General features: G+C 38.2%; 8 protein-coding genes across 12 annotated transcripts; 7 read left to right on the plus strand and 1 right to left on the minus strand.

Moving 5' to 3' along the window:
• Positions 1–419: 419 nt before the first annotated feature.
• On the plus strand, positions 420–3,209 carry LOC111211558 (probable serine/threonine-protein kinase WNK9). 2 transcript variants are annotated; one of them, XM_048769675.1, is made up of 8 exons: positions 420–695; positions 794–831; positions 953–1,180; positions 1,251–1,471; positions 1,555–1,712; positions 1,923–2,328; positions 2,456–2,755; positions 2,850–3,209. In XM_048769675.1, the coding sequence occupies exons 1-8, from the start codon at positions 618–620 to the stop codon at positions 2,891–2,893; spliced, it is 1,473 nt and encodes a 490-aa protein (XP_048625632.1). In that variant the 5' UTR covers positions 420–617; the 3' UTR covers positions 2,894–3,209. The 2 variants fall into 2 exon arrangements, with proteins under 2 accessions (XP_048625632.1, XP_048625633.1); XM_048769676.1 differs by lacking the exons at positions 420–695; positions 794–831 and having other exon boundaries at positions 1,027–1,167.
• Positions 3,210–3,890: 681 nt separating this feature from the next.
• Positions 3,891–5,138, plus strand: LOC111211530 (40S ribosomal protein S24-1). The gene is made up of 5 exons (XM_022712696.2): positions 3,891–4,058; positions 4,240–4,281; positions 4,368–4,538; positions 4,770–4,856; positions 4,929–5,138. Exons 1-5 carry the CDS (start codon positions 3,987–3,989, stop codon positions 4,956–4,958), a joined length of 402 nt encoding a protein of 133 aa, XP_022568417.1. The 5' UTR covers positions 3,891–3,986; the 3' UTR covers positions 4,959–5,138.
• A 177-nt stretch (positions 5,139–5,315) lies between these two features.
• LOC125593274 (probable transcription factor At5g28040) lies at positions 5,316–7,400 on the plus strand. The gene has a single exon (XM_048769677.1). The coding sequence runs from the start codon at positions 5,902–5,904 to the stop codon at positions 7,084–7,086; it is 1,185 nt and encodes a 394-aa protein (XP_048625634.1). The 5' UTR covers positions 5,316–5,901; the 3' UTR covers positions 7,087–7,400.
• Positions 7,401–8,245: 845 nt separating this feature from the next.
• LOC125593275 (bifunctional cystathionine gamma-lyase/cysteine synthase-like) lies at positions 8,246–11,051 on the plus strand. Of its 4 annotated transcripts, none has more exons than XM_048769679.1 (10): positions 8,246–8,275; positions 8,892–8,951; positions 9,046–9,213; positions 9,385–9,648; positions 9,737–9,874; positions 9,954–10,005; positions 10,270–10,349; positions 10,423–10,482; positions 10,572–10,652; positions 10,785–11,051. In XM_048769679.1, exons 1-10 carry the CDS (start codon positions 8,261–8,263, stop codon positions 10,872–10,874), a joined length of 1,008 nt encoding a protein of 335 aa, XP_048625636.1. In that variant the 5' UTR covers positions 8,246–8,260; the 3' UTR covers positions 10,875–11,051. The 4 variants fall into 4 exon arrangements, with proteins under 4 accessions (XP_048625636.1, XP_048625637.1, XP_048625638.1 ...); XM_048769680.1 differs by lacking the exon at positions 8,246–8,275 and adding an exon at positions 8,421–8,619; XM_048769681.1 differs by lacking the exon at positions 8,246–8,275 and adding an exon at positions 8,422–8,543.
• Positions 11,052–12,963: 1,912 nt separating this feature from the next.
• On the plus strand, positions 12,964–15,113 carry LOC125593277 (bifunctional L-3-cyanoalanine synthase/cysteine synthase D2-like). Its single transcript, XM_048769683.1, has 10 exons — positions 12,964–13,063; positions 13,207–13,267; positions 13,372–13,539; positions 13,640–13,903; positions 13,997–14,134; positions 14,221–14,272; positions 14,352–14,431; positions 14,533–14,592; positions 14,677–14,757; positions 14,841–15,113. Exons 2-10 carry the CDS (start codon positions 13,229–13,231, stop codon positions 14,928–14,930), a joined length of 972 nt encoding a protein of 323 aa, XP_048625640.1. The 5' UTR covers positions 12,964–13,063; positions 13,207–13,228; the 3' UTR covers positions 14,931–15,113.
• A 111-nt stretch (positions 15,114–15,224) lies between these two features.
• Positions 15,225–16,668, minus strand: LOC125593278 (pre-rRNA-processing protein TSR2 homolog). The gene is made up of 5 exons (XM_048769684.1): positions 16,541–16,668; positions 16,248–16,463; positions 16,015–16,106; positions 15,819–15,926; positions 15,225–15,572 (listed from the first exon to the last, which is right to left on the minus strand). Exons 2-5 carry the CDS (start codon positions 16,441–16,443, stop codon positions 15,348–15,350), a joined length of 621 nt encoding a protein of 206 aa, XP_048625641.1. The 5' UTR covers positions 16,444–16,463; positions 16,541–16,668; the 3' UTR covers positions 15,225–15,347.
• Positions 16,669–16,806: 138 nt separating this feature from the next.
• On the plus strand, positions 16,807–18,701 carry LOC125593279 (late embryogenesis abundant protein 47-like). Its single transcript, XM_048769685.1, has 2 exons — positions 16,807–17,319; positions 17,601–18,701. The coding sequence occupies exons 1-2, from the start codon at positions 16,951–16,953 to the stop codon at positions 17,739–17,741; spliced, it is 510 nt and encodes a 169-aa protein (XP_048625642.1). The 5' UTR covers positions 16,807–16,950; the 3' UTR covers positions 17,742–18,701.
• Positions 18,702–19,397: 696 nt separating this feature from the next.
• On the plus strand, positions 19,398–22,481 carry LOC125593276 (probable nucleolar protein 5-1). Its single transcript, XM_048769682.1, has 8 exons — positions 19,398–19,544; positions 20,228–20,327; positions 20,412–20,453; positions 20,541–20,720; positions 20,797–21,162; positions 21,230–21,727; positions 21,799–21,933; positions 22,018–22,481. The coding sequence occupies exons 2-8, from the start codon at positions 20,250–20,252 to the stop codon at positions 22,327–22,329; spliced, it is 1,611 nt and encodes a 536-aa protein (XP_048625639.1). The 5' UTR covers positions 19,398–19,544; positions 20,228–20,249; the 3' UTR covers positions 22,330–22,481.
• The last annotated feature ends 1,074 nt before the right edge of the window (positions 22,482–23,555 follow it).

Consider the following 23,555-nt stretch of genomic DNA (forward strand, 5'->3'; position numbering starts at 1 on the left):
TGAGTGATAATACAACACACTAATACAAACCATTTTGCATTAATAGTAGTTATTAATAGGCATAATAACATAAAAAAAATTAATATTTCATGTATCCTTTTTTCTGTGCACTGATATTTCATGTATCCTTCGTTTATTTCATACAGTATATCTTTTGATATAAAGCTGGGTAGATATCTTAGGAAAATGTATTTTAATATATATAAAGATGGGTAGATGTACATCTTGAGGAAATATAGTTTAATCCAACATTTATTCCTTGAAGATTAAAGAAAGAAAGAAAAAGATAAAGCATTAGTTTCACGTTTGGACCACGCTCTGTGCTTCTTGCAACTGCCTTTGCTTACCTACAGCATTCATGAGATAGTTATGTTTCTCTATAAGAACAACTGAAGAAAAAAATATAATAAAGCAAAAGAGGAAAAGAAGAAAGAAAAGAATCTTATTTACACGAGTTTAATGTTTATTTGCTTAATTAACTAATTATTATCTCAGAGGAACAAAGATGATTATAACTAACAGAAAACATTACTACAAATATTTCTCTTTTATCTTTGTGGGGTTTTCCTTATATTTTTCATTTATGTATAGCTCTTTTTTATATTCTGCCTAGGGAAATGATGAACCATCTCAGTCATCTTGAACAAGATTACTCTGAGTTTGTTGAATATGATCCTAGTGGAAGATATGGCAGAGTAACTTTCTCTCTCTCTCTCTAATCTGTCAGTCTCAATAAGTTGATCATCGATCTCTTTTGTTTTGCTGAGGTTCTTGTGTGTTCTTGTTGTTGCAGTACAGTGAAGTTCTTGGTAAAGGGTCTTCAAAGACAGTGTAAGAGTCCAAGCTCTCTATATTAAATTTTTTATTCTCTGTTGGCTTAAACTAGTTTAGATTCAGTTCATAGATGAGAACTGTTTTTTTTTTTGGGGGTTTTGTTATTTGGGGTTTGCAGTTACAGAGGATTTGATGAGTATGAAGGTATAGAAGTAGCATGGAACCAAGTAAAGCTCTATGACTTCTTGCAGAGTCCTCAGGAACTGGAGAGGCTGTACTGTGAGATACATCTCCTCAAAACCTTAAAACACAAGAGCATCATGAAATTCTACACTTCTTGGGTTGATACCAAGAATCGAAACATTAACTTTATCACTGAAATGTTCACTTCTGGTAACCTAAGACAGTAAGTTATGTTCTCTTGATTACTGAATCATAACACATGTTATTGGTTTCATAAACTCCGGTGAGTGCAGGTATAGGCTAAAGCACAAGAGAGTGAACATAAGAGCGGTGAAGCATTGGTGTAGACAAATCCTGAGAGGCTTACACTATCTACATACACATGACCCTCCAGTGATTCACAGAGATCTCAAGTGTGACAACATTTTTGTTAACGGTAACCAAGGAGAAGTCAAGATTGGTGATCTTGGTCTTGCTGCTATCTTACAAAACTCCCACGCTGCTCGTTGTGTTGGTATGCAATAATACTTCATTGCGTGTGCTTTACTAACTTTATAACAAGATTGTGATGCTGAAAGTCTTTTCCTACCCTCTTAGGGACACCAGAGTTCATGGCTCCTGAAGTCTATGAAGAAGAATACAACGAGTTAGTCGATATATACTCGTTTGGTATGTGCGTTTTGGAGATGGTAACGTTTGATTACCCGTACAGTGAGTGTACTCACCCTGCTCAGATTTACAAGAGAGTTATATCGGTGAGAATCGATTAATTTAGATGGACTTACAACTTAGAACCATTTAGCGATAAGTGGATTGATTTATCTCTATTATATATTACTTAAGATCCCTTATAACTTTTGATGTGGGTCGATGTCCTTAGAATCAACCCGCTATCATCTGGGATTAAATATTTTCTGTCACAAGACTTTGTTGAGTTTAAAGACTGTTAACATTCTCTTTCTCAGGGCAAGAAACCAGACTCATTAGACAAGGTGAAGGATCACGAGGTTAGAGGGTTTATAGAGAAGTGCTTGGCCAGTGCCTCCCTTAGGCTCTCAGCTCGTGAACTACTAAACGACCATTTTCTTTGTAGTGATGAAAGTGAATCCAAAACCAAAGAAAACTATTTTGATCATACTCACTACTCAAACGGTTACTACATCCACAATAATGTAAACCAATGGGCTTATAATGGAAATGAGACGGTGGAGTTACATGGAACAGAGGTCTTCGAGTTTCAAGAAGGTGATCATGAAGACTGTGCAGAAGAGTATAATAAGAAGTTTGACAATGTCCATATAAGTATAACAGGGAAGAGAAGAGACAACGGTGATGGACTGTTCCTCCGACTCAGAATCGCTGACAAGGAAGGTTTGTCACACTCTATAAACCAAAAGGACACAATCTTTGTCGGTTCTTGAACAGAGGAGACTAGCTGGAAGTTTTCATGCTTTATTAGAGACTAAAAAGAGTTTCATTTCATTTACAATTTTTGCAGGGCTTGTGAGGAACATATACTTCCCTTTTGACATGGAAACTGACACAGCAATAAGCGTTGCAAGAGAGATGGTTGAAGAGCTGGAGATGGACGATTGTGATGTGACAAATATAGCCGACATGATCGATGGAGAGATTGCTTCTTTGATACCGGGTTGGAGATCAGGCCTCGAAGTTGAGAGCATCTTCTGCAACTGCGCCTCGGTCATGGACTTTAACGTGATGCAGCATGGACGGTTTGATGAGATTACTTCTGAGCTAAAACACACTGATGAAGAAGAGGCGTTTTCTTGTAGGGCAAGTAACGTGATACACTAACTATATATATATATATATATATATGTGTGTGTGTGGTTCCAGGATCCAGATCCTTTCTCTTTTGACACCTTTCATAGACCAGGACTCGCTACCCTATGAAACAATCGGATTCAGCTGCTGAAAAATGAAGTACGGGAGACTCAAGGATCAAGACCTTAAAAATCTAGCGGGAGGAGATGTTAAACAAGATGAGCATCGAACGTTGGAAAAGCTTTACTCACAAGAAACAACAAGAGACATATATATATCTACCCTTCTTGATGCTTTTTCATAAGCTTTCTGGGTTAATATATATGTAGAAATGTTTACAATAATGCTTCTTACTGAATATTTACATTAATGTTGACAAACAATGAAATTACAGTAACTCATTAAGTCATGACTGCATTATATTGAAAAAAAATACATCTCCAGTCTTTTTCCTTTTTACATGAAAATTACGATTTTATTTCAAAGAAACATACATGTTTTAATATATAAACTGGCGGATGATATTACAATCTCCAAACACAAGAACCCACATGAAAGCGGCAACTAGAGCCTACTCCAGGACAACCTACGACAACAAACAAAGTAATATGCACGACTAATCAAGTTGAATAAGCACACATGTAAATCCAAGTAGTGTCCAATGATCGGGAATTTTCGCTGCTGAGCTGCCCATAGTACGACAATATCCACCTCCTACACCATTGCACCACGACTTATCGCCGATGCTCACACTTATCGCCGATGCTCACACCCGCCAAACGATAACGTCTGCAAATTCAATACATCTCCAGTCTATCTTAAATTATTTTTATAAATTCGTAACGCAAATGCATTTGATGTTAATAAGTTAACCTATGCTTGAGACAAAACTTATCTTTTAACATAACAGAAATCATAATAGGATTTACACGTGCAACACAGATTTAAACAAAACTAAAATTTTCAAGTAAAATAGAGTAGTTCTGTTTAGGCCCAATGGGCTTAATCATCAGTTTTATCTGTATGTACCCAAACAACTTTAATTTTTCTTCCACGCATTGGACTTAAGAAGACCCATTAGAAAGAATAAGGCCCATCAGACAAGAGCCCAGTAAGAAAACAAAATCTAAAAAAAAAAAAAAAAAAATGAAAATGAGAGCTTATATATCATCAGCTAGGGTTTTGACTGATGCTTCAGAAGCCGCAGCGAGAGTCACCATCAGCTCGGAGGAATCGCAGCAGCCATGGCGGAGAAAGCAGTCACCATCAGGACCAGGAAGTTCATGACCAACAGGCTTCTCTCCAGGAAGCAGTTTGTGAGTCTCACATCCCTTACATAGGTCTAATGTTTTAGTATTGTAACAACCTGAATCTTCCATGTTGCTTACATTTCAACAAATGCACAAACTCTAAACACAGAAAGCTATTGAAAGTTGATCCATTTTTACTCATTTGATTGTGTTACAAGTTAGTGATGGTGGCTTATATGAATGTTAGGTCATTGATGTTCTTCACCCAGGGAGAGCCAATGTTTCAAAGGTATGCTCTTTTTACGTTTCCATGGTCGTGTCAGCTATGCAGTTCATGGAGCGTTGAGAAGCTTTATGATTTTGTTTTTGTTGAAGGCTGAGCTGAAGGAGAAGTTGGCAAGGATGTACGAGGTTAAGGACCCAAACGCAATCTTTGTTTTCAAGTTCAGGACCCACTTTGGAGGTGGCAAATCTTCTGGATTTGGTTTGATCTATGACAATGTCGAGAGTGCCAAGAAGTTCGAGCCCAAGTACAGGCTCATCAGGGTGAGTACTAATTCCTCATCTTACCATCTTTGATAGCACTGTTCCTTAAGGCTCTTGGTCTAGCTTTTAGTCTAGCATGCTCTTGGTGCTTCATTTTGCCTGCTTTGCTAATAAAACTATAATGGTTTTGTTGTGGGAAGATGTGGGCAATACAGAGATCTTTTTTTTTGGAATTTTCATTGAGACATGTTGCGATTTCATACTAAAATGATTGTCAATTGTATTTGACAGAATGGACTTGACACCAAGATTGAGAAATCGAGGAAACAGATTAAGGAGAGGAAGAACAGGGCCAAGAAAATCCGTGGTGTTAAGAAGGTGAGGTAGCTTAAACTTTTGCAGTTGTTTGTTTATTGCCCTTTTTATTAACGGTTCTGTTTGTGTGTGTAGACCAAGGCTGGTGACCCCAAGAAGAAGTGAGTTGTTAGAAGACACAACGGCAGCATTTTGGGTTTTGTTCTGTGCATCATCCCTTCTTTATTTCGATTTTGTTGTGCTACTCATTGTCACACTTGTTCTGTCTCGGTTTGCATTATGCGTTAAAGCTTTAGAGAATCATATGTGCTAAAGATTTTGCTGAATACATTTTGTTTGAAAACTCTTGTGTCTCCTTGGGCTAATTCCTCTCAAAATTCCCATAGCCAAGCACACCAGCATAATTTGCTCCATAGGGGCTTAAAGCAAAATAGCCTTGAATTGTTTATATATGATGTTTGAAGACACATAATGTTTGTTCTGATTACAAGAGTTTCCCAATAGAAAACATTTTGGGATATTATTTGTTGTGTAGACAAAATGTTAAACGACCTATGTGATTAGCTAACTTGAAAATGTCATATGACAAGAAAATGGTAAACACCATCCATAGTTATGAGCCTGCAACAAGTTTTCATACCACTTTAGGAAAGAAATATGAAGCATGGTCTAGTGTAGTGCCACTCGCTTAGCAAGTACTTCTGCTTAAAGCTGATTTGAAGAAGGTTGAGAGTACGAACACTCTTTATTTAAGGTGAGCCGGATTGAAGAACCATTTTATCACAATAGAACATTAGAACTGTTTGTGAACATTCAAATACAGAATCACGTTTGAAGATCGCTTTTTTATGTGAGCTGAGTGTGCGGTTGAGTTTTGACTTTTAGGATCAAAGTGGGGTTCAACTAAACCACAACAGCACGGGAACGAGTGTCTCTGGACCACTTGTCTGCAACGCCCAGTCATAATCATTCCCTAAATACCGAAACTACCCTCGCCAGTGTCGTAGATTCCTTCCTCGTGAACCCAATTCCTCTTCCTACATCTTGGATCTGGTTCTTCTCCTGATTCGATCTCACCTACAAACAAAGCGTTTGCGATCTTCCGGAGATGGCATCCGACGAACGCGACGCCGTTGAATCGCCGGAGATGGAGGAAGACGGCAGCGCCGGCGGCGGAGGAATAGCCGGAGAGTCTGATTCCGACGATGATCAGCAGCTCATGCCTGAGCCAGACGTCGCCGCCGTCTCCGCCGCCGCCGACCTCAATTCTCCGTTACTTTCCGCGACGGCGGAGGACACCGTAACCGTCGCTATCCCCTCCGGATCCACCCTACCCGCCGCCGCGTTTCCCGTCGATTCCGATCCGAAGCGGCGCCGCGCGACGGAGATCGTCGTCCACCTGAGACCACCGCCGCCGCCGATCGACGACTCCAGGCGCCTCTTCCAGAGGCTGTGGACCGACGAGGACGAGATAGAGCTTCTCCGCGGCTTCCTCGACTACGTCACGTGCCACCGCGGCAGCAGCAGCAGCACCAGCTCGCATCCCCCCGATACGGCGCCGTTTTACGAGCTGATCAAGTCGAAGCTCCGGGTCGAGTTCAGCAAGAACCAGCTCGTGGAGAAGCTTCGTCGGCTGAAGAAGAAGTATAGGAACGTGATGAGTAAGATCGGTTCGGGGAAAGATGTGTTCTTTAAGAGCCCTCATGATCAAGCCACGTTTGATATCTCTAGGAAGATTTGGAACCAAACCGGGAAGATCATAGGGTTCGAAGATAACAATGTGATAGATTTAGAGGAACAACCTAGTAGCACCAATGTGGACGTTGATTCTGATAACGTGTTGGAGAAGAAAGTGGCGGTGAGTAGGAAACGATCGCGGTCAAGGATAGGGAGGATCGATGAAGACAACAAGCCCATCTCTCTGTCTGATGGGCCGACGGCGAGTGGAGCTGGTGCCAATGAGAATGTAGCTGCCTTTGGTGAGTTTAGTGATGGGAGGAGTCTAGGGGGATTGATAGAAGAGACGGTGAAGAGTTGTGTGTCGCCGTTGATCAAGGAGATGATGAATGGAGCAACGGGGATGATGATGGCTGCGGTGGGAGTGTATCCAGGAGGTGGTGGTGGTCATGGTATGGGTGTTTTAAGCCCAATGCTAATGCCGAATCTAGGGGACGAACGGTGGAGGAGACAGCAGATTCTTGAGTTGGAAGTTTACTCGAGGAGATTAGAATTGGTTCAAGAGCAGATTAGAGCCACACTGCATGAGTTAAAGACAATGCCCAGTGGAAGATGAATGCATAAGGAAGACTGTAATGAGTTCTTGTAATATAATCTGAGTAAATTTCTGATGATGATGAGATCTCTCTAGGCTTTTTTTTCTTTCTTGATTGGATCTTTGTCCACGAGGGGTGAATGATGGTGGGGTTGTGCATAAGCTTTGTATTAGTCTATTAGATTATAGTTTTTTTGTTGGTAGAGTCACTAGTTCAATAAAAACAAAAAATCTCTTTAGCTATTTAAATTAAAGAAAATAAGCAAATAATGTTTGTGTGATGCATGTATGAATGTAATATCTAATGGACAATTGACACATCTTTCTTGGGATTTGATCTGTGTTGCAGTTGCTAGTCTAGTAGTATTCTTTTGTTATATGTATTTGAGAAGGTTTTGAACCGAGGCTCCAAAATCCTAATCACCTTATGCTGGTGACTGGTGTGGCCTTACACTCGAACTTGGGACCTATGCCCTATCTCTGTCAATAGAGCGATTCTTTAGATTTTCTTTTAGTGGTTGACGTTAAAGAGACTGTATCTGTATTGTGTTTGTGGTGTAAATAGAAATACATTCACACTTTTTGAGTATCCAGAAGAAAGATTACGTTTGCATAGCTCCTAAAGAACGAGAAAGGGTGGATAAACTTAGATGCAATCTTGACAATAAAGAAAGAATGTTTGAAACGACTTTTGTTTCGTTCTTGTTGTTTTTATTCTCTCTAAAAACAAATAGAAAAAAAAGCGTGGCTCGTGACATAAAGGCGGTTGCCTCGCAGCTTTGTACCCACTCAAACACAGTCATATATGTTGTCTCCATTCAAGGACAACCTTAAGTAGATGTTGTCTCCATTGAAGCATAGCCTTAGATGTCAGTTTCAAACTTACGCCTTAGATGTCAGTTTCGAACTTCGTAATGGGCACAAACTTGTCTTCATGCTTCACTATTCACATACGAGTGGTCTTCACCACATGGGTTCTTAGCATTACAACATACCTCCATTTTTCAGTTCTCCTCAATAATTGAACTGAAAAGAACAAAATAAAAGAAATCTTCAATGACAATTCATGTCCATCTCAAAATTAGAATTATGAGTGGTTTTTCTTTATAAACGGATTCCTAGAATTTTAGATTATTTCATTTATAATAAAACAAAACTAGAAAGTAACAAATTTCAGAGCTAACTACAAAAGAATATGTTAACACTGTTGGTAATGTTTTTTTCCTGTTTGTATGTGAGGTCAAGAGTTAGTTTAAAGATTGTATTACAAAAATAATTATTTAGATTGAGACTTGATTGTGTTTTTTTCTCCCTTCATTATCAAAGTTTTAAACCATACATAAGATAATACTATTCCATTGTACAACCACTCAATACTAATCTACACACACACATATATATATATGTATGTATGTGGTCTTAGACTTTGCGGTCTTTTGTCTCATCTTTCATTGATACATTCGTTAGAACTTTGAAAGGTTCCACCTGTTTACATATTTCTTGCTTCTTTCTGGTTTATCCGTTACCCATAAAAGTATCATTTAGCTCTGCTCTGTAAGTGATATGTTTGATTTGTTTTAGGCACACTAGTAACATCTCACTTCCATTTTGTTGATATTTGGTATCAAATTATCTGGTTTTCAATGTTCATCGTTGCTTTTAAAGAGCTCAGAGCTTGTTATGTTCTTTGTTACTCAAGAAATAACGTCTCTCTATGTAGTTTCTTTGTCTCTCATCTACTTTTGGGGTTCCAAGTTGGAACTTATAATAGTTCTGACACAATACTTACTCTGCTTTACGCTTAGACATTGTTACAATTCTTGCAGGAGTTCTCAAGACAGACCAGCATGGAAGAACGGTACATGATCAAGAACGATGTCACTGAAGTAAATAGTCTCCAGTTTCTTCTATATCATTTTTGTTTCTTTGAATTAAGAATATATCTAAACAGCTATGTATATGTTTTTGCATTTTGTGCAGTTGATTGGTAACACACCAATGGTGTACCTAAATAAAATTGTTGACGGTTGCGTCGCACGTGTTGCCGCCAAGCTTGAGATGATGGAGCCTTGCTCTAGCATAAAAGACAGAATCGCTTATAGTATGATCAAAGATGCAGAAGACAAAGGATTGATTACTCCCGGAAAGGTTTAATATAAACACTATTAATTTATTATTAAATATATATATATATATAAACACTATTAATCTTATTTCTTTTCTTTTTTTATACAATTTACTCACACACTCTCCTGTACTTAAACACTTGTGGTTACAAATTATGGTCAAAATAACCATTATAATCTCTCCATTTTCTAGAGTACATTGATTGAGGCAACCGGCGGTAATACTGGGATTGGTTTAGCCAGCATAGGAGCTGCAAGAGGCTACAGAGTGATACTTTTGATGCCTTCAACGATGAGCTTAGAGAGGAGAATCATTTTGAGAGCATTAGGTGCAGAGGTTCATCTTACAGATATGAACATAGGCATTAAAGGAATGTTGGAGAAAGCTGAAGAGATATTAAGCAAAACTCCTGGTGGTTACATACCACACCAGTTTCTAAATCCTGAGAACCCTGAGGTTCTATATACAATATCATCCTCTCTTCTTTCAAATCTCTTTGTTTGTCTCTTTCTGTTTTGAGAATCCAACTATTGTTTTCTTGCAGATTCATTACAGAACAACGGGTCCAGAGATATGGAGAGATTCAGCAGGGGAAGTAGATATTTTGGTAGCTGGTGCTGGAACTGGTGGAACGGTTAGTGGAACAGGAAGGTTTCTTAAGAAGATGAACAAAAACATTAAGGTGCAAAAAAACTTTACTAAATCTAATGGAAACAACTGTAAAAACCGTTTGTTAACTTTGTTACATTCTTGAACAATAGGTTTGTGTGGTGGAACCTACAGAAAGTGCAGTACTTAGCGGAGGAGAACCAGGTGAGGAAACAAGAAAACATAACTGCTAGCCCTGAGATTCTAGGAATTTTTTAAATAAATTATAAAATGAAAGCTAAATGATCAATACATGTATTTATTAATATTTGAAGACAGAATAATTTATAGATATTAGCTACTTCAATTTTGGAGACTTAGACAAATGTTTTATTTGCTATGCGCAAAACCGGCACTGCTCTCTTGTCAGAAGTTCGAGTTCTTGATTATCTCTAACATAATAATATGAATTGGTTTCATAATTTGTAGGTCCACATTTGATCCAGGGGATTGGTCCTGGTGTAATTCCAACCAATTTGGATTTAAGCATTGTTGATGAAGTCATTCAGGTAAGTAGAATAGGTTATCTACTTCTAAATCATGAAACAATATTTTGAGAACTGCAATATTTTTTGTATTCAGGTGACAAGTGAAGAAGCTATTGAAACAGCCAAGCTTCTTGCTCTTAAAGAAGGATTATTGGTACAATTGGTTTAACGTTTGTCACTATAAACCGGAAATTGACAACAAACCGGAGTTTATGATAAACGCAATGATTATTTATTTTGTAGGTGGGAATATCGTCAGGGGCTGCAGCAGCCGCTGCATTAAAGGTTGCTAAACGGCCAGAAAACGCAGGCAAACTTATCGTGGTAAGCAGAACTGTCGGCCCTCAACCACATGGGCCCAAAGTTTAATGGACCCATTTAATAAACTGATTAAAATAGGTCCTCTAAACCGAAATTGAACCGAGTTAACTATCCCGGTTATCGATTTGCTTGCAGGTGATTTTTCCCAGTGGAGGAGAGCGTTATTTATCAACAGAACTGTTCGAGGCGGTCAGATATGAAGCAGAGCATTTGTCGATCGATTGAGTGCCAAATGTGTGGTTTGGTTTGTTTTGGTGAGAGATGTTGGTAACGATATTACGGTTTGACTGCAGATCATTGTAAAATCTGTAATAGTTACATATTAGATGATGAATCATTATAGTTGTTCTTCATTAACTCTTCCCACTGTAGTCCCCCCGGTCTAAAACTGTTTAAAGATGATCCTAATCTACCTAAGTAGCTTCATCTCGTATCGCATAAATCTAATCAAACGAAAAGAATATGCACATCTTTTTTTTTTTTTTTTTTTTTTGAAAAAGAAAATATGCACATCTTGAGCTAAGAACTTTTTTTTTTAATTTGTTACAGATTTATTGTAGGAATAAATCATCACAGTTCAGTCACACATATTCGTATCAATAATTACATGAATTATATATTTAAAATAACATACATGTAACTACGCGTTATGTACTTAACATCATAACTATATTTTGTTGCTGTTGGAAAAATAGACTGGACATTCTAATTCGATAATCTAGCCTAAACTCAGCCACTTTTAAACAGAAAACTGACCCCTTTCAAATAGAAAATGTTTTTTTTTTGTTGATTTTAATTGGTTAAATTGACTATAATCCATTTTTATTTGGTTCAGATTGATCTTGTTGAGTTCCAAATATTAGGTCCACTTTTCTAGCAATAAAAATATAATTATATAACACATTTTACGTTAACTATATAGTTTGTGTACTTAATATTGTGTAGATGTGCGACATAGATTTTAATTGGTGACCACTTTTTATGAAAAAAAATTATGATGAATTTATTGTTTCTCAAAATTGATATCAATTAAATTGTTTTTTTTTGTCAAATTATTATATATGGACCCCACCACATTCTTCTATGTTCCTCGTAAATAGATGAATCAATGAAGAAGTATTTTCCTCTTCTAAAATTGATAAGTAACGTTTGTTCCTCGATGTTGATTTTGTTTTTCAATTCAATTATTTAAATGAAAATTTGTTCATTTTTTTTCTGTATATTTTTTTCATTTTCACGGTCACCGATTGAAGCCATGTGATTGCTTATAGCTGGTATAGTTGACCATTTATGTTTTATTATCCGAGTTGATTAGAATCCAAACTGGATTACATAAGATTAGTGATTTTATTAGTATTAGAAAGACCATAATGCCAATAAAATTTTAAATAATAGTGTGAGATATTATCTTGACATTAAACAAACACATGTTGACTGTTTAGACTTTTGGACGTTATTATTTTATCACTCAAAATTATGCGTGCCAAACTCGTCTTATTAATACTTCATTGACATCCTGCAGTGTGCACCACAGGTCACATGTGACGTATCACTAACAAATCATTTAACCATATTATATACACATAATTATTATATTGAATGTACAACCACTCCATACTATTTGATAGGTCTGGGCAGAATAACAGGAACCGAAGAACCGAACCGGAACAAAACCGAAATACCCGAAACCGGAACCAGACCAATACCTTCAAATATACGAACGGTTCCTAAATTTTTATATCCGAAATAACCGAACCGAACCGGAACCGAACTGAGAACCGAACGGATATCCGAATATATAAAAATATTAATTATATATACATATAACATCACTAAATATATATTTTTAATTTAAAATTCTATTAAAAATATTTGAAAATAGTTGAGGATAACTAAATTATTATAAAGTATCCAAACTACTCGAAAGTATCCAAAATTATCCTGATAGTTTTATCCGAAATATCTAAAGTAATTCGAAATATCCAATTTTTTTATCTAAATCATCCTAATTATTTGATATTTTACCTTAAATAACCAATATTTTATCTAAATTATCCGAACTACCCAAACTATCCGAACCCGAACTGGATCCAAATGAGAACCGAACTTTTTACGGATATTTTCCGGTTCCTACATTTACTATCCGAACCGAACCGAACCCGAAACTATCCGAACTGAACCGAACCGAAATTAGGTCAAGTACTAAATGGATCCTCTAGCCCCTATCCGAACTACCCGAAACCCGAAGTACCCGAACCGAACCGAACTCATACCCGAAATGCCCAGGCCTACTATTTGAATATGTCTGTAATATATATACAGTCTGGTGTGGATTTAGAGAATCATCGGCTGATTTTCTCTTCATCACTGATTCTATCCTTCAAACTATAAAAGGGTTGACTTCTTTTTTTTCGGTAAGACTCTATTTTTGGGTTATTTTTCGTTTAATCCATTGAAACATGAAGTAGCTATGCTCTGTTCCTGCTACTTTGAGTTTGTTTAGAGAACATAGAAGTTAAGTTTTTGGGGATTGTGTGTCTTCTTCTTTGAATCTCAGGTCAAATCAAAGAGGGACCAACATGGAAGATGGTTGCATGATAAAAAAAGATGTCACTGAAGTAACTCTCTAGTTTTGTTTTTCTTCCTCTGAATCAATCTGCTTTCTTGCAATAAAGAACATGTCTAAAAGCATTTTCTGTGTGTTTCTTTCCATTTTGTACAGTTGATTGGTTACACACCAATGGTGTATCTGAACAGAATTGTTGACGGTTGCGTAGCCCGAATAGCTGCTAAGCTTGAGATGATGCAGCCTTGCTCTAGCGTCAAAGACCGAATCGCTTATAGTATGATAAAAGATGCAGAAGACAAAGGCTTGATTAAGCCTGGAGAGGTTGATTTAAAACAACTTAAAGAAACAATATAATATAACCTCTCTCTCTCTCTCTATGTCCATATATCATTAATATAGTTCATTGTTTTTCTTGATTAAGAGTACATTGATAGAGCCAACGGCTGGTAACACTGGGATCGGTTTAGCATGCATAGGAGCAGCAAGAGGCTATAAAGTAACTCTCCTGATGCCTTCAACGATGAGCTTAGAGAGGAGAATCATTCTAAAAGCATTAGGTGCAGAGCTTCATCTCACAGACATGAGCATAGGCATTAAAGGACTGTTGGAGAAAACTGAAGAGATACTAAACAAAACTCCTGGTGGTTTTGTTCCACAACAGTTTGAAAATCCTGCAAACCCTGAGGTTTTATTATATAACATCAAGTCCATGTTCTTTGAGTCTTCTCTCTCTCTCTCTCTCTCTCTTTCTCTCGCTCTAATGATTTGTTTCTTGCAGATTCATTACCAAACCACTGGTCCGGAGATATGGAGAGACTCAGCAGGGAAAGTAGATATTTTCATTGCTGGTGTTGGAACTGGTGGAACGGTTACTGGTGTAGGGAGGTTCCTCAAGGAGATGAATAAAGACATTAAGGTGCAAGAACTTCTTGAAAATTAACCTTAAATATGACGGTTTTCAAGAAAAGTATAATAATGTTTTGTTACATTCTTGAGCAACAGGTTTTTGCTGTGGAACCTACAGAGAGTCCAGTACTCAGTGGAGGAGAACCAGGTGAGACAAGAAACATTGTTTCCTTTGTCTTCATTTCCCAAGAGCTTTTGCATTTCTAATCATAATGCATTTGAACCAGGTCGACATTTGATCCAAGGGATTGGTGCTGGTATCATCCCAGCCAATTTGGATTTAAGCATTGTTGATGAAATCATTCAAGTAAGTAGCCAAGATTTATCAACACTTTCTTGAATCTTGAAACAATGTTTCTGAGACTTGCAATCTCTTTTTTTTTTTTTTTTTTTTTTTTTCTGATTCAGGTGACTGGTGAGGAAGCTATTGAAACAGCAAAGCTTCTTGCTCTCAAAGAAGGATTGTTGGTATGTTCCGCTAACGTTCTTTTCTCGGTGTATGAAACTATGAAACATTAGGAGTTTATTGTGATCAGTGAGATAATCTGGCAGGTGGGAATATCCTCTGGAGCAGCAGCTGCTGCTGCGTTGAAGGTTGCAAAGCGGCCAGAAAACGCAGGGAAACTCATTGCGGTAAAGGTTTTGTTGTCTCTTGACTTACCATAAACGTTTGAGTTAGATTATTAAATGTTCCGGTTCTTGTCTGGTTTTTGCAGGTGCTTTTTCCCAGTGGAGGAGAACGTTATTTATCAACCAAACTGTTTGATTCTGTTAGATTTGAAGCAGAGAATTTGCCGGTTGAATGAGTGGCCATTTGTGACTCGGTTTGGTTGTAGTACAAGATTACAGTCTGATTATTCCTGATCATTTGTAAAATCTATGAAGTTGCATATTCATGTGCATACTTTATGTTTATCTTCATCCTATAAATGAACATCAATAAAACAGAATAAATAGCACGAAAGAAAGTATAACGTTTTGATACCAAATTGTGAAAGAAACTATTGCTTTCAAGATTTGAGATGGATTGGTTACTCCCAGAAAGGTTATAAAGTGACCTTCTCTAGTGTCTTCAACAATGAACCTAAAGCAAATCAGTATGTGAAAACAATAACACAACCTTGTGAATTTGTTTATAAAGTAACAATATATTATATATATTTTAGTTTAAAAACAAAACAAGCCAAAACTGTTAACATTACACATAACACCATTGAAACTGTTTAATTCCTCTTGCCCTTGTTTTTTCTACTTGGAACAACCGTCCAGCCATCATCAGCTTTTGGTTCATCAACCGGCATGGCTTCTGGTTTCCCGTTTGAGCAGTCCTCAGCTGCATCCACCATCATGTCTGTGCTTTGATCATTGCTCATCTGTGTATCCTCATCATCATCATCTTCATCATCGCTCTCCTCATCATCCCCATCCTCATCGTTACCGTTTGAAACCTGCAATACCAAGAAAGCCTCATTTATATAATTTGAAATACTTTCACAATCACCAAAACTCTATAAATAACGAAGTGAAAAAGACATGGATCACCCAAAGGACTACTCAATATTTATGGAATCTAATAATATAAATCTCATGTGTGGCTCTGACATGAGCTTAAGGATTGGTGAGTCAACCCCCTCAGATTCATATATACACAATATAAAGCTAGATAGAATGTCTGAGAAAATACAGTTACAAACCTTGACAACTTTTGCACTAGTCTGAGAGCTAGTCACCCTCAGTTTCTCAACCCTTTGGTAGTTGCCTTCGAGGCATTCATAATACAAATCTAGCAACGTCTCTGTCACCTATCAGTAGCAACACAAGAAAATAAACACCATCAGTACCCAAAAAAAACAAGAAACTAACATCAATATCCAAAAAACCAATCTATACCTCCTCAAGGCTTCCATCATCAGCCACAGTGTTAAGCTCATTAAGACCACTCTCTAGAATATCAGCTAACCCATCAAAGCCCATCGTTGGATCTACAAGAAAGAAGGAACACACAAGAGCGGAGTAATCAGAAAGTCATCATCATCTTTAATAGAGAACACAACACACCGAGTTTGCATTGATTGGTTAAAAACCGAAACTTTTAATTTGAGAATTTTTATAAAAGATGAAACCTTTTAAACGGATGAAGTAATCGAGAACATTGGAAACGGTGCGTTCAGCTTTCAGATGAGAATCTCGGCCGCCCCAGCCGTTATCGACGGCGGCTCTCATGGCTGTCCACCGTGAAAGTATCAAACCAATTCCTTCGTTCAGAACGGCCTTCTCCTCCGCCGTCAACACCACTGGTCCACTAGGTCTCGATTCCATTCTCCGAGATCAGTAATGAGCTAGCAAATTCCAAATTCAGACAACAGATTCAAACGAGACAAGGAAAGGTGGAAGCTTTGAGAATTAAAAGAAACACCTGTTAAACGCCGGCGAGACGGTGAGCTAAGCAGGTTGGGATCGGCGACGTCACGGCGGAGTAAATGAAGTGATTGTTTCTAATGAAGCTGAAACTTTGGAACCCTAGTTAATACCCTAACCAACTGATCGACTAAGCTTAACCGGCGGATAAGCATATTGTCGGTTTAGTCTAAACCGAACCAAGTGTTATTAAACTGTACACGTGTCAGTTTTCTATTGGCTTGTTGGGAGGGAAAATTTGAGGAGAGGAAGTCAAGGAGAACCCTTTGTTCTGATTGTGTAAAAGGATCACAGAATTGAATGGCTCGTGCAAAAACTATATAAAGTTTTTAAACATTACATATATGTGTTTGCGTGGTATACAAGGAACAGAGAGAATTTAGGTTTGACCTCATAAAGGAAGAAGAAATGTGCGTAGAGCAGCTTGAGAAACCTATAACTTATGACGTAAAACAAGAGGCCGAGAAGATTCCGGCGACGGAGAAAAGCAGTGAAGCGGCGGAGGGAGAAGTAAGAAAGGAAAAGGTGGTAGCAAATCCACCGGCATCGGAAGTAACCATAACGATCGGAGAGGCTCTAGACGCGACGGTTCTCACGGCAGGGAATAAACCGGTAGAGTGGAGTGATGCAGCCGCGATACAAGCGGCTGAGGTTAGAGCCACGGGAAGGACCAACATCATGCCCGGTGGTGTTGCCGCCTCGGCTCAATCTGCTGCCACTCTCAATGCTAGAGCTAACTCCGAGGACGACAAGACTACGCTCGCGGTTGTTCTCACTGTGAGTATAATGCTAGAATCTAATGTTCATGACCCGTTATGGGTACAACCGGATGAAACATTTATCTTGGCTACAAATGTTAAAAAGTAATTATATATCCCCCAAATTATCAAAAAAAATTATTATTAAGAGTTAACATTAAAAAATATTTACGGTCTCCTAAGTCCTAAATCTTAGAACTAATCTTGCCAATGTCTTGATAGATTGTGTACAGTGTCTACAGTTTGTGTCCGAGCTCTAACCATGTTTGTCCTTTTTTTTGGGGGGGGGGGGGCAAGAAGCAAGTTACTATCAGACAAACCCGCCACGAGGAAGGACGCAGAGGGAGTGACAGGTGCGGAGATGAGGAACGATCCTCACCTCACTATTTACCCTGTTGGGTCCCTCCTAGATGGAGAGAACCAAGTGGGCATGAGACATAATAATTTTCATGACCTTAAGTAACTAGTGATGTTCCCCTTTGCACTGTATACTCACAATAATAGAGTTTAGAAAGAGAGACAAAAGAGAGAAAGAAGAGAGAAGGAGGAGAAAACTCGTCAGGCTATTTCAAGACTGGTTTTGGAGGATCAAACGGAATTTGATCGGGCTGATATTTTGTGGGAAGCTTCTTCAGTTAGTGGGTTAGAGATTCACCGAAGGGATTTGGATTTCAACGGTTGGATCTTCTGTTGTCGGAGTTTTAGTGAAGCTGGTCGTCACAGTTCTTCAACGGAACAGTCTTGGGTGTTTGGTAAATCCGACGGTGAGATCTTCTCTTCTTGAGCTGAAATTTGGCGGAGGTATTGTTGACTTGTTTATATTGGATTTGTACGGTTGGATTAGTCTCTGGATGCCGGAATCCTTGTGAGCTGAGGTCGTTTGGTTGCTGCCGGTTTTGAAGCTTTGTGTTGCTCTCTTCTTGTTGTTGTTTGTGTTGGAGATAGCTCTTTGAAGCTAGTGTCTCTGTTATGTTCTGGTTGTTGAACAGGGAGGACGTGGTTGTACTCACACATATTTATATAGTGGATTGTTGAGTGGACTACGGTCCCGTGGTTTTTCCTTCTCACATCGAGGAGGTTTTCCACGTAAAAGTGATTGTCTCATTTACGTTTCCGCTTATACTATATTCTGCCATCGTCGAAGTATTTTCTTCACAGGTTCACACAAGGTCAGGGGAACACGACCATTAGTATTTCCGCTGCGCCGTGTGACTTTCCCCAACATACCCAACCGGTGTGGCCGCCTCTGTAGCTGCAGCTGCTCGGATTAATCAAGCCAAGTGATACCCATTCTTTTCTTTCTTGAGACTCACGTGACTAATGGTATCGAGTTGTCAAGTATGTAAACTAGCTTATTTGTATATATGTTGATGTGTATAATAATATAAGATTTTGAAACTTCTTTTTAATTGTACCTAGCTGAACTAGAAGTAAGCCACATTAATGCCAACAAGTATCTAAGAAGATCAGAATGAAGTGCATAATAAGTTACAAAGGTCGAAGATTAAATCTTTTGTTTTTTTGTTTTTGGTTAAAATGTTATGATATCATCTCTCTCCTGTCGAAGATTAAACTTTTTTAAGCTTTAAATTCAGATATTTTATTAAAAAAATGTAACTCGCATTACAAACAGAATTACAGAACACAGGAATATAACTAAACAAACAAGTAATAATAATAGTCACACACAAAAACATGTAGGCAAAGTTCTTAGATGTTTTAAGATAATGTAACTTGAGTGTTGTGTCCCTTTAAAACCAGAACTGCAACATCCACAAGTGCAAAATGCTAGAAACTAAACAACCACCCTATAATCAAGACCTATTTCTTGATTGATCCCTGGTAGACCATGTCAAAACTTGAGACTTAAGATAAGAATCAAACCTGGAACCAAAGAAACATTGTTGAGTTACAACCTCTAGTGTCTATAATCTTATTCAAAAGTTTTCATCCGTTGACTATATAAAAATGGGCCTGCATTTTCATTTATCGGATTAACTAACTCGACAGGATTCCACTTAATGGGCCGAGGTTTGAGCCCAAACACGCTGGATTTTATAAAAACCCTAGGTTACAAAAATAAAAACGGCACTTGGCATTAAAACGCAGCGTACTGAGTAACTCATACCCTTTCTTCATCCACTATAAGAACATCTTAAACCCTAGGTAACTCGCGGCTCCTAGTTTCTCTCTCTCTCTCTCTCTCTCATTCGCTGTCTCTCCGCTGTTCCTAAATCCTCCCAGGTATTCAATCTTTCTCACCCTGTATGTACTCCTACATGGCTTCAAGTTATTGGTCTTTGTCTTAGTATAGTTCTACTGGGGTCATGGTTTGGTGTTTTAGAGATTTTGAATCACATCATCTGTCTTAACTCGTGTTCTGTCTCTGACTTGCTGTTCCTGTATTTTTCAGATTATAACATGTAAACAAAGAAAATGGATTAAAAGACTTTCTCCCTTAATTTTTTTTTTCTTACTAGTTCATTAGCTTTAGCTCCCAACTTAATTTTTTTTTTCTTACTAGTTCATTAGCTTTAGCTCCCAAACCATTGTCTTTTTTTTTTTTTTTTTTTTCTGTAGTTCTAATTGAACTCGTGTCCTGTCTTATCTTGTTTTTTTTCCTGTATTTTCATGAAGTTTATAATCTGCAAACTAAGAAAAATAATAAAAAAATTTCCCTCTTTAAAAAAAATTCTACCTAGCTCATTAGCTTTAGCTCCCATAACATTATCTATTTATAATTTTAAGTGAACTTATCTTTTTTTTTTTCCGAAGATTATAGCATGTAAACTAAGAAAAGGGACTAAAAGAGTTTTATCTTTAAAAGTTGTTTCTTATTGGCTCATTAGCTCTAGTTCCCAAAATGTTAGTTATAAGAGTACGTTTAGCTGATATAATTTGTTTGCTTTCAATCTTATTTTCTTCAGGTGTTGAGTCCAGCTTGCGACAATGCTCCTACTGTTTGAGACGCCAGCTGGTTTCGCTGTATTTAAAGTATTAGATGAAGGAAAGCTCTCTAACGTTGAGGTTATTACCATCTCCACCTTCTCAAGTTTCTTTTCTTTTTTGTTATACCGTCTTTGTTTATCTAAAACTATTCGTGTTTTGTAGGATTTGGGTAATGTGTTCTCGTCTGCAGAGTCTGCCCGAAAGGTGTGATTCTTCTGTTTTTGGATATATATAGTTCTTTGGCTCTTATCTTCTGTGTAGTAACTAACGCTTTGGTGTTGTTGGTTACAGATGGTAAAGCTCAAGGCTTTTGACAAGTTTGACAACACCTCCGAAGCTCTTGAGGCCGTTGCCAAGCTCCTTGAAGGAACTCCCAGCAAGGGTCTCCGCAAGTTTCTGAAAGCCAACTGCGAAGGTGAAACCTTAGCCGTTGCTGATTCAAAGCTCGGAAACATCATCAAGGAGAAACTTGTTAGTGTATTCTATTTGTATACTTTCATTGTTATATGAGTTTGTGTTTCTGACGCAGTTGCTCTCACTCCTCTAGAAAATAGACTGTGTCCACAACAATGCTGTCATGGAGTTGTTAAGAGGAGTGAGAAGCCAGCTCACCGAACTCATCTCCGGACTGGGAGACCAAGACTTGGCTCCGATGAGCCTGGGGCTGTCTCACAGCCTCGCGAGATACAAGCTAAAGTTCAGCTCCGACAAGGTTGATACCATGATCATCCAAGCGATTGGTCTGCTTGACGACCTTGACAAGGAGCTCAACACTTACGCTATGAGGGTTCGTGAATGGTACGGCTGGCATTTCCCAGAGCTCGCCAAGATCATCAGCGACAACATCCTCTATGCCAAGTCTGTGAAGCTAATGGGGAACAGAATCAATGCAGCGAAGCTAGACTTCTCTGAGGTTTGTTCAAGCCTTTGTCTATTATTTTTGGTTTCAATGAATCCTAAGCCTTTAACACTTATGGCAGATACTGGCTGATGAGGTTGAAGCTGAGCTTAAAGAGGCTGCTGTGATCTCCATGGGAACTGAAGTCAGCGACCTTGATTTGATGCACATCAGGGAGCTTTGTGATCAGGTTCTGTCTCTTGCTGAGTACAGAGCTCAGCTTTATGACTACTTGAAGAGCAGGATGAACACTATCGCTCCGAACCTGACTAGTCTTGTCGGTGAGCTTGTTGGTGCTCGTTTAATCTCTCACGGTGGGAGTTTGTTGAACCTCTCGAAGCAGCCTGGGAGCACTATTCAGATTCTTGGAGCTGAGAAGGCTTTGTTCAGAGCGCTAAAGACCAAACACGCCACTCCTAAGTATGGTTTGATCTACCATGCCTCTGTGGTTGGTCAGGCTGCGCCTAAGCACAAGGGTAAAATCTCGCGGTCGCTTGCTGCGAAAGCTGCGCTTGCTATCCGTTGTGATGCGCTTGGTGATGGTGAGGACAACAGTATGGGAGTTGAGAACCGTTTGAAGGTAACGTTTTCTTCTGTCTTGTTGATCTGAACAACCTTATTGACCATGTTGTGTGTTGTTTTTGGACACAGCTTGAAGCGAGGTTGAGAAGTCTTGAAGGGAAAGATCTAGGACGTCTCTCTGGCTCAGCTAAGGGCAAACCAAAGGTTGAGGTTTATGATAAGGATAAGAAGAGTGGATCTGGTGGTCTGATCACTCCTGCTAAGGTGAGATTGATTTGAACTTTGTTTTATGTAAATGTCTGAAGCTGTGGATGTGAAGCTGAGTTGGATTGTTGTTTTTGGTTGCAGACTTACAACACTGCTGCGGATTCTCTTATTGGACAAACTTCCAAAGCTGAGGAGAGTGTGAAAGAGAAGAAGGATAAAAAGAAGAAGAAGAAGAAGGCTGATGCAGAGGAGGAAGAAGAAGCCAAGACTGAGGAGCCATCAAAGAAGAAGTCTAAGAAGAAGAAGGCTGAAGTAGAGCCTGAGACCGAAGAGCCCAAAACCGAGGAGCCTTCAAAGAAGAAGAAGAAGAGGAAGCACGAGGAAGAAGAATCCGAAATGCCTGCTAAGAAGAAAGAGAAGAAGGATAAGAAGAAAAAGAAGAGTGAGGCTTGAAGAGAGTTTAAATTTTTTTTTTGAGTGCGTTTATTGTCTTTTTGTTTCTGCCTTAGGTGTTATTTGAAACTTTTAAGAACTGATCATCTATTTGTGTAAGGCTTAGTCATTTTCCCCAGAAACTTGCATTTCTAATGAATTTTATTAAAGTATCTAACAAGGTTTAATAAAAGTAGGTTAGACATGGCCATGGAGTTAGGTTTGTATACCTAGTTTCAACATGTTTCCGCATGGACCAATTGAGATAAGACCATCGACCCCAACTACCAGGATGTGTCAAAACTTTGTTCCCAACAAGAATCAAAATTCAGGATAGAAGGGTTCATAAAATCATTCTCATTTTTCCGCATTAGTCCAAAGGCTTTCTAGGTCCAAGGACTAATAACTGCGAAGTCCGCATGATCCGTTTTTTCTTACCACTTAAGACGTCCCGGGTGGCCAAGGAGAATCGAACACAAGACGGTACTCGCAGGATCCGCGTTTTTTTACCATTTAAGACGTCCCGGGTGACCAAGAGGAATCGAACCTAAGACGGTATTCATAGCTGTGAGTCCTTTACCACTAGGTCAAGACCACTTGGTTCTCATTTTTCTAAATTACTTCGCCACTATACCATAGTATACAGCAGCCTTTTTAGTTTTAATTTTCCCTCAACAAGTTATAAATAGTTATATTATGTATTATTGTGGACATATTATAAGTATAAGTATACAGTATAACTACAGAAAGACTAGGATTATCATCAATAGGTAGTTGTCCAAAAAAAATCATCAATAGGTAAAATCATCGTCTATTTGAATGTGTAGATGATGCATTTTCATGATCTGTAATTCCGAAAAGAACTGAACACTTTATGCTTGGCCCTGCTTTATTTGACATCATATATTTTTCTTACATAAATTTCACATGACCTTTTTTTTGTCAACCACATGACCTTCAAATACTGGAAGAGTCAATTCATTTGTGTATGATAACCGTGATAATGAAATTTTTTTTTTTTTATAATGAAAACAATTTGTTTGTCACTAATTTGCAACTGTATAATTAAGTATGTTAATATATCCATATTTTTGCCTACGTTATAAATCATCTTTCTTGCTTGGCACTAATTTGCACGTTAAATATTGAACAACTGTATAATTAAACTAGGAATCAAAATCCAATATATATTTTATATTTTAACGAAAAATATATATTTTAACGTTTTAAAAGACCATTTCTACGAC

Source organism: Brassica napus, chromosome C9 (assembly GCF_020379485.1).
Source record: "Brassica napus cultivar Da-Ae chromosome C9, Da-Ae, whole genome shotgun sequence".
NCBI lineage: Eukaryota > Viridiplantae > Streptophyta > Magnoliopsida > Brassicales > Brassicaceae > Brassica > Brassica napus.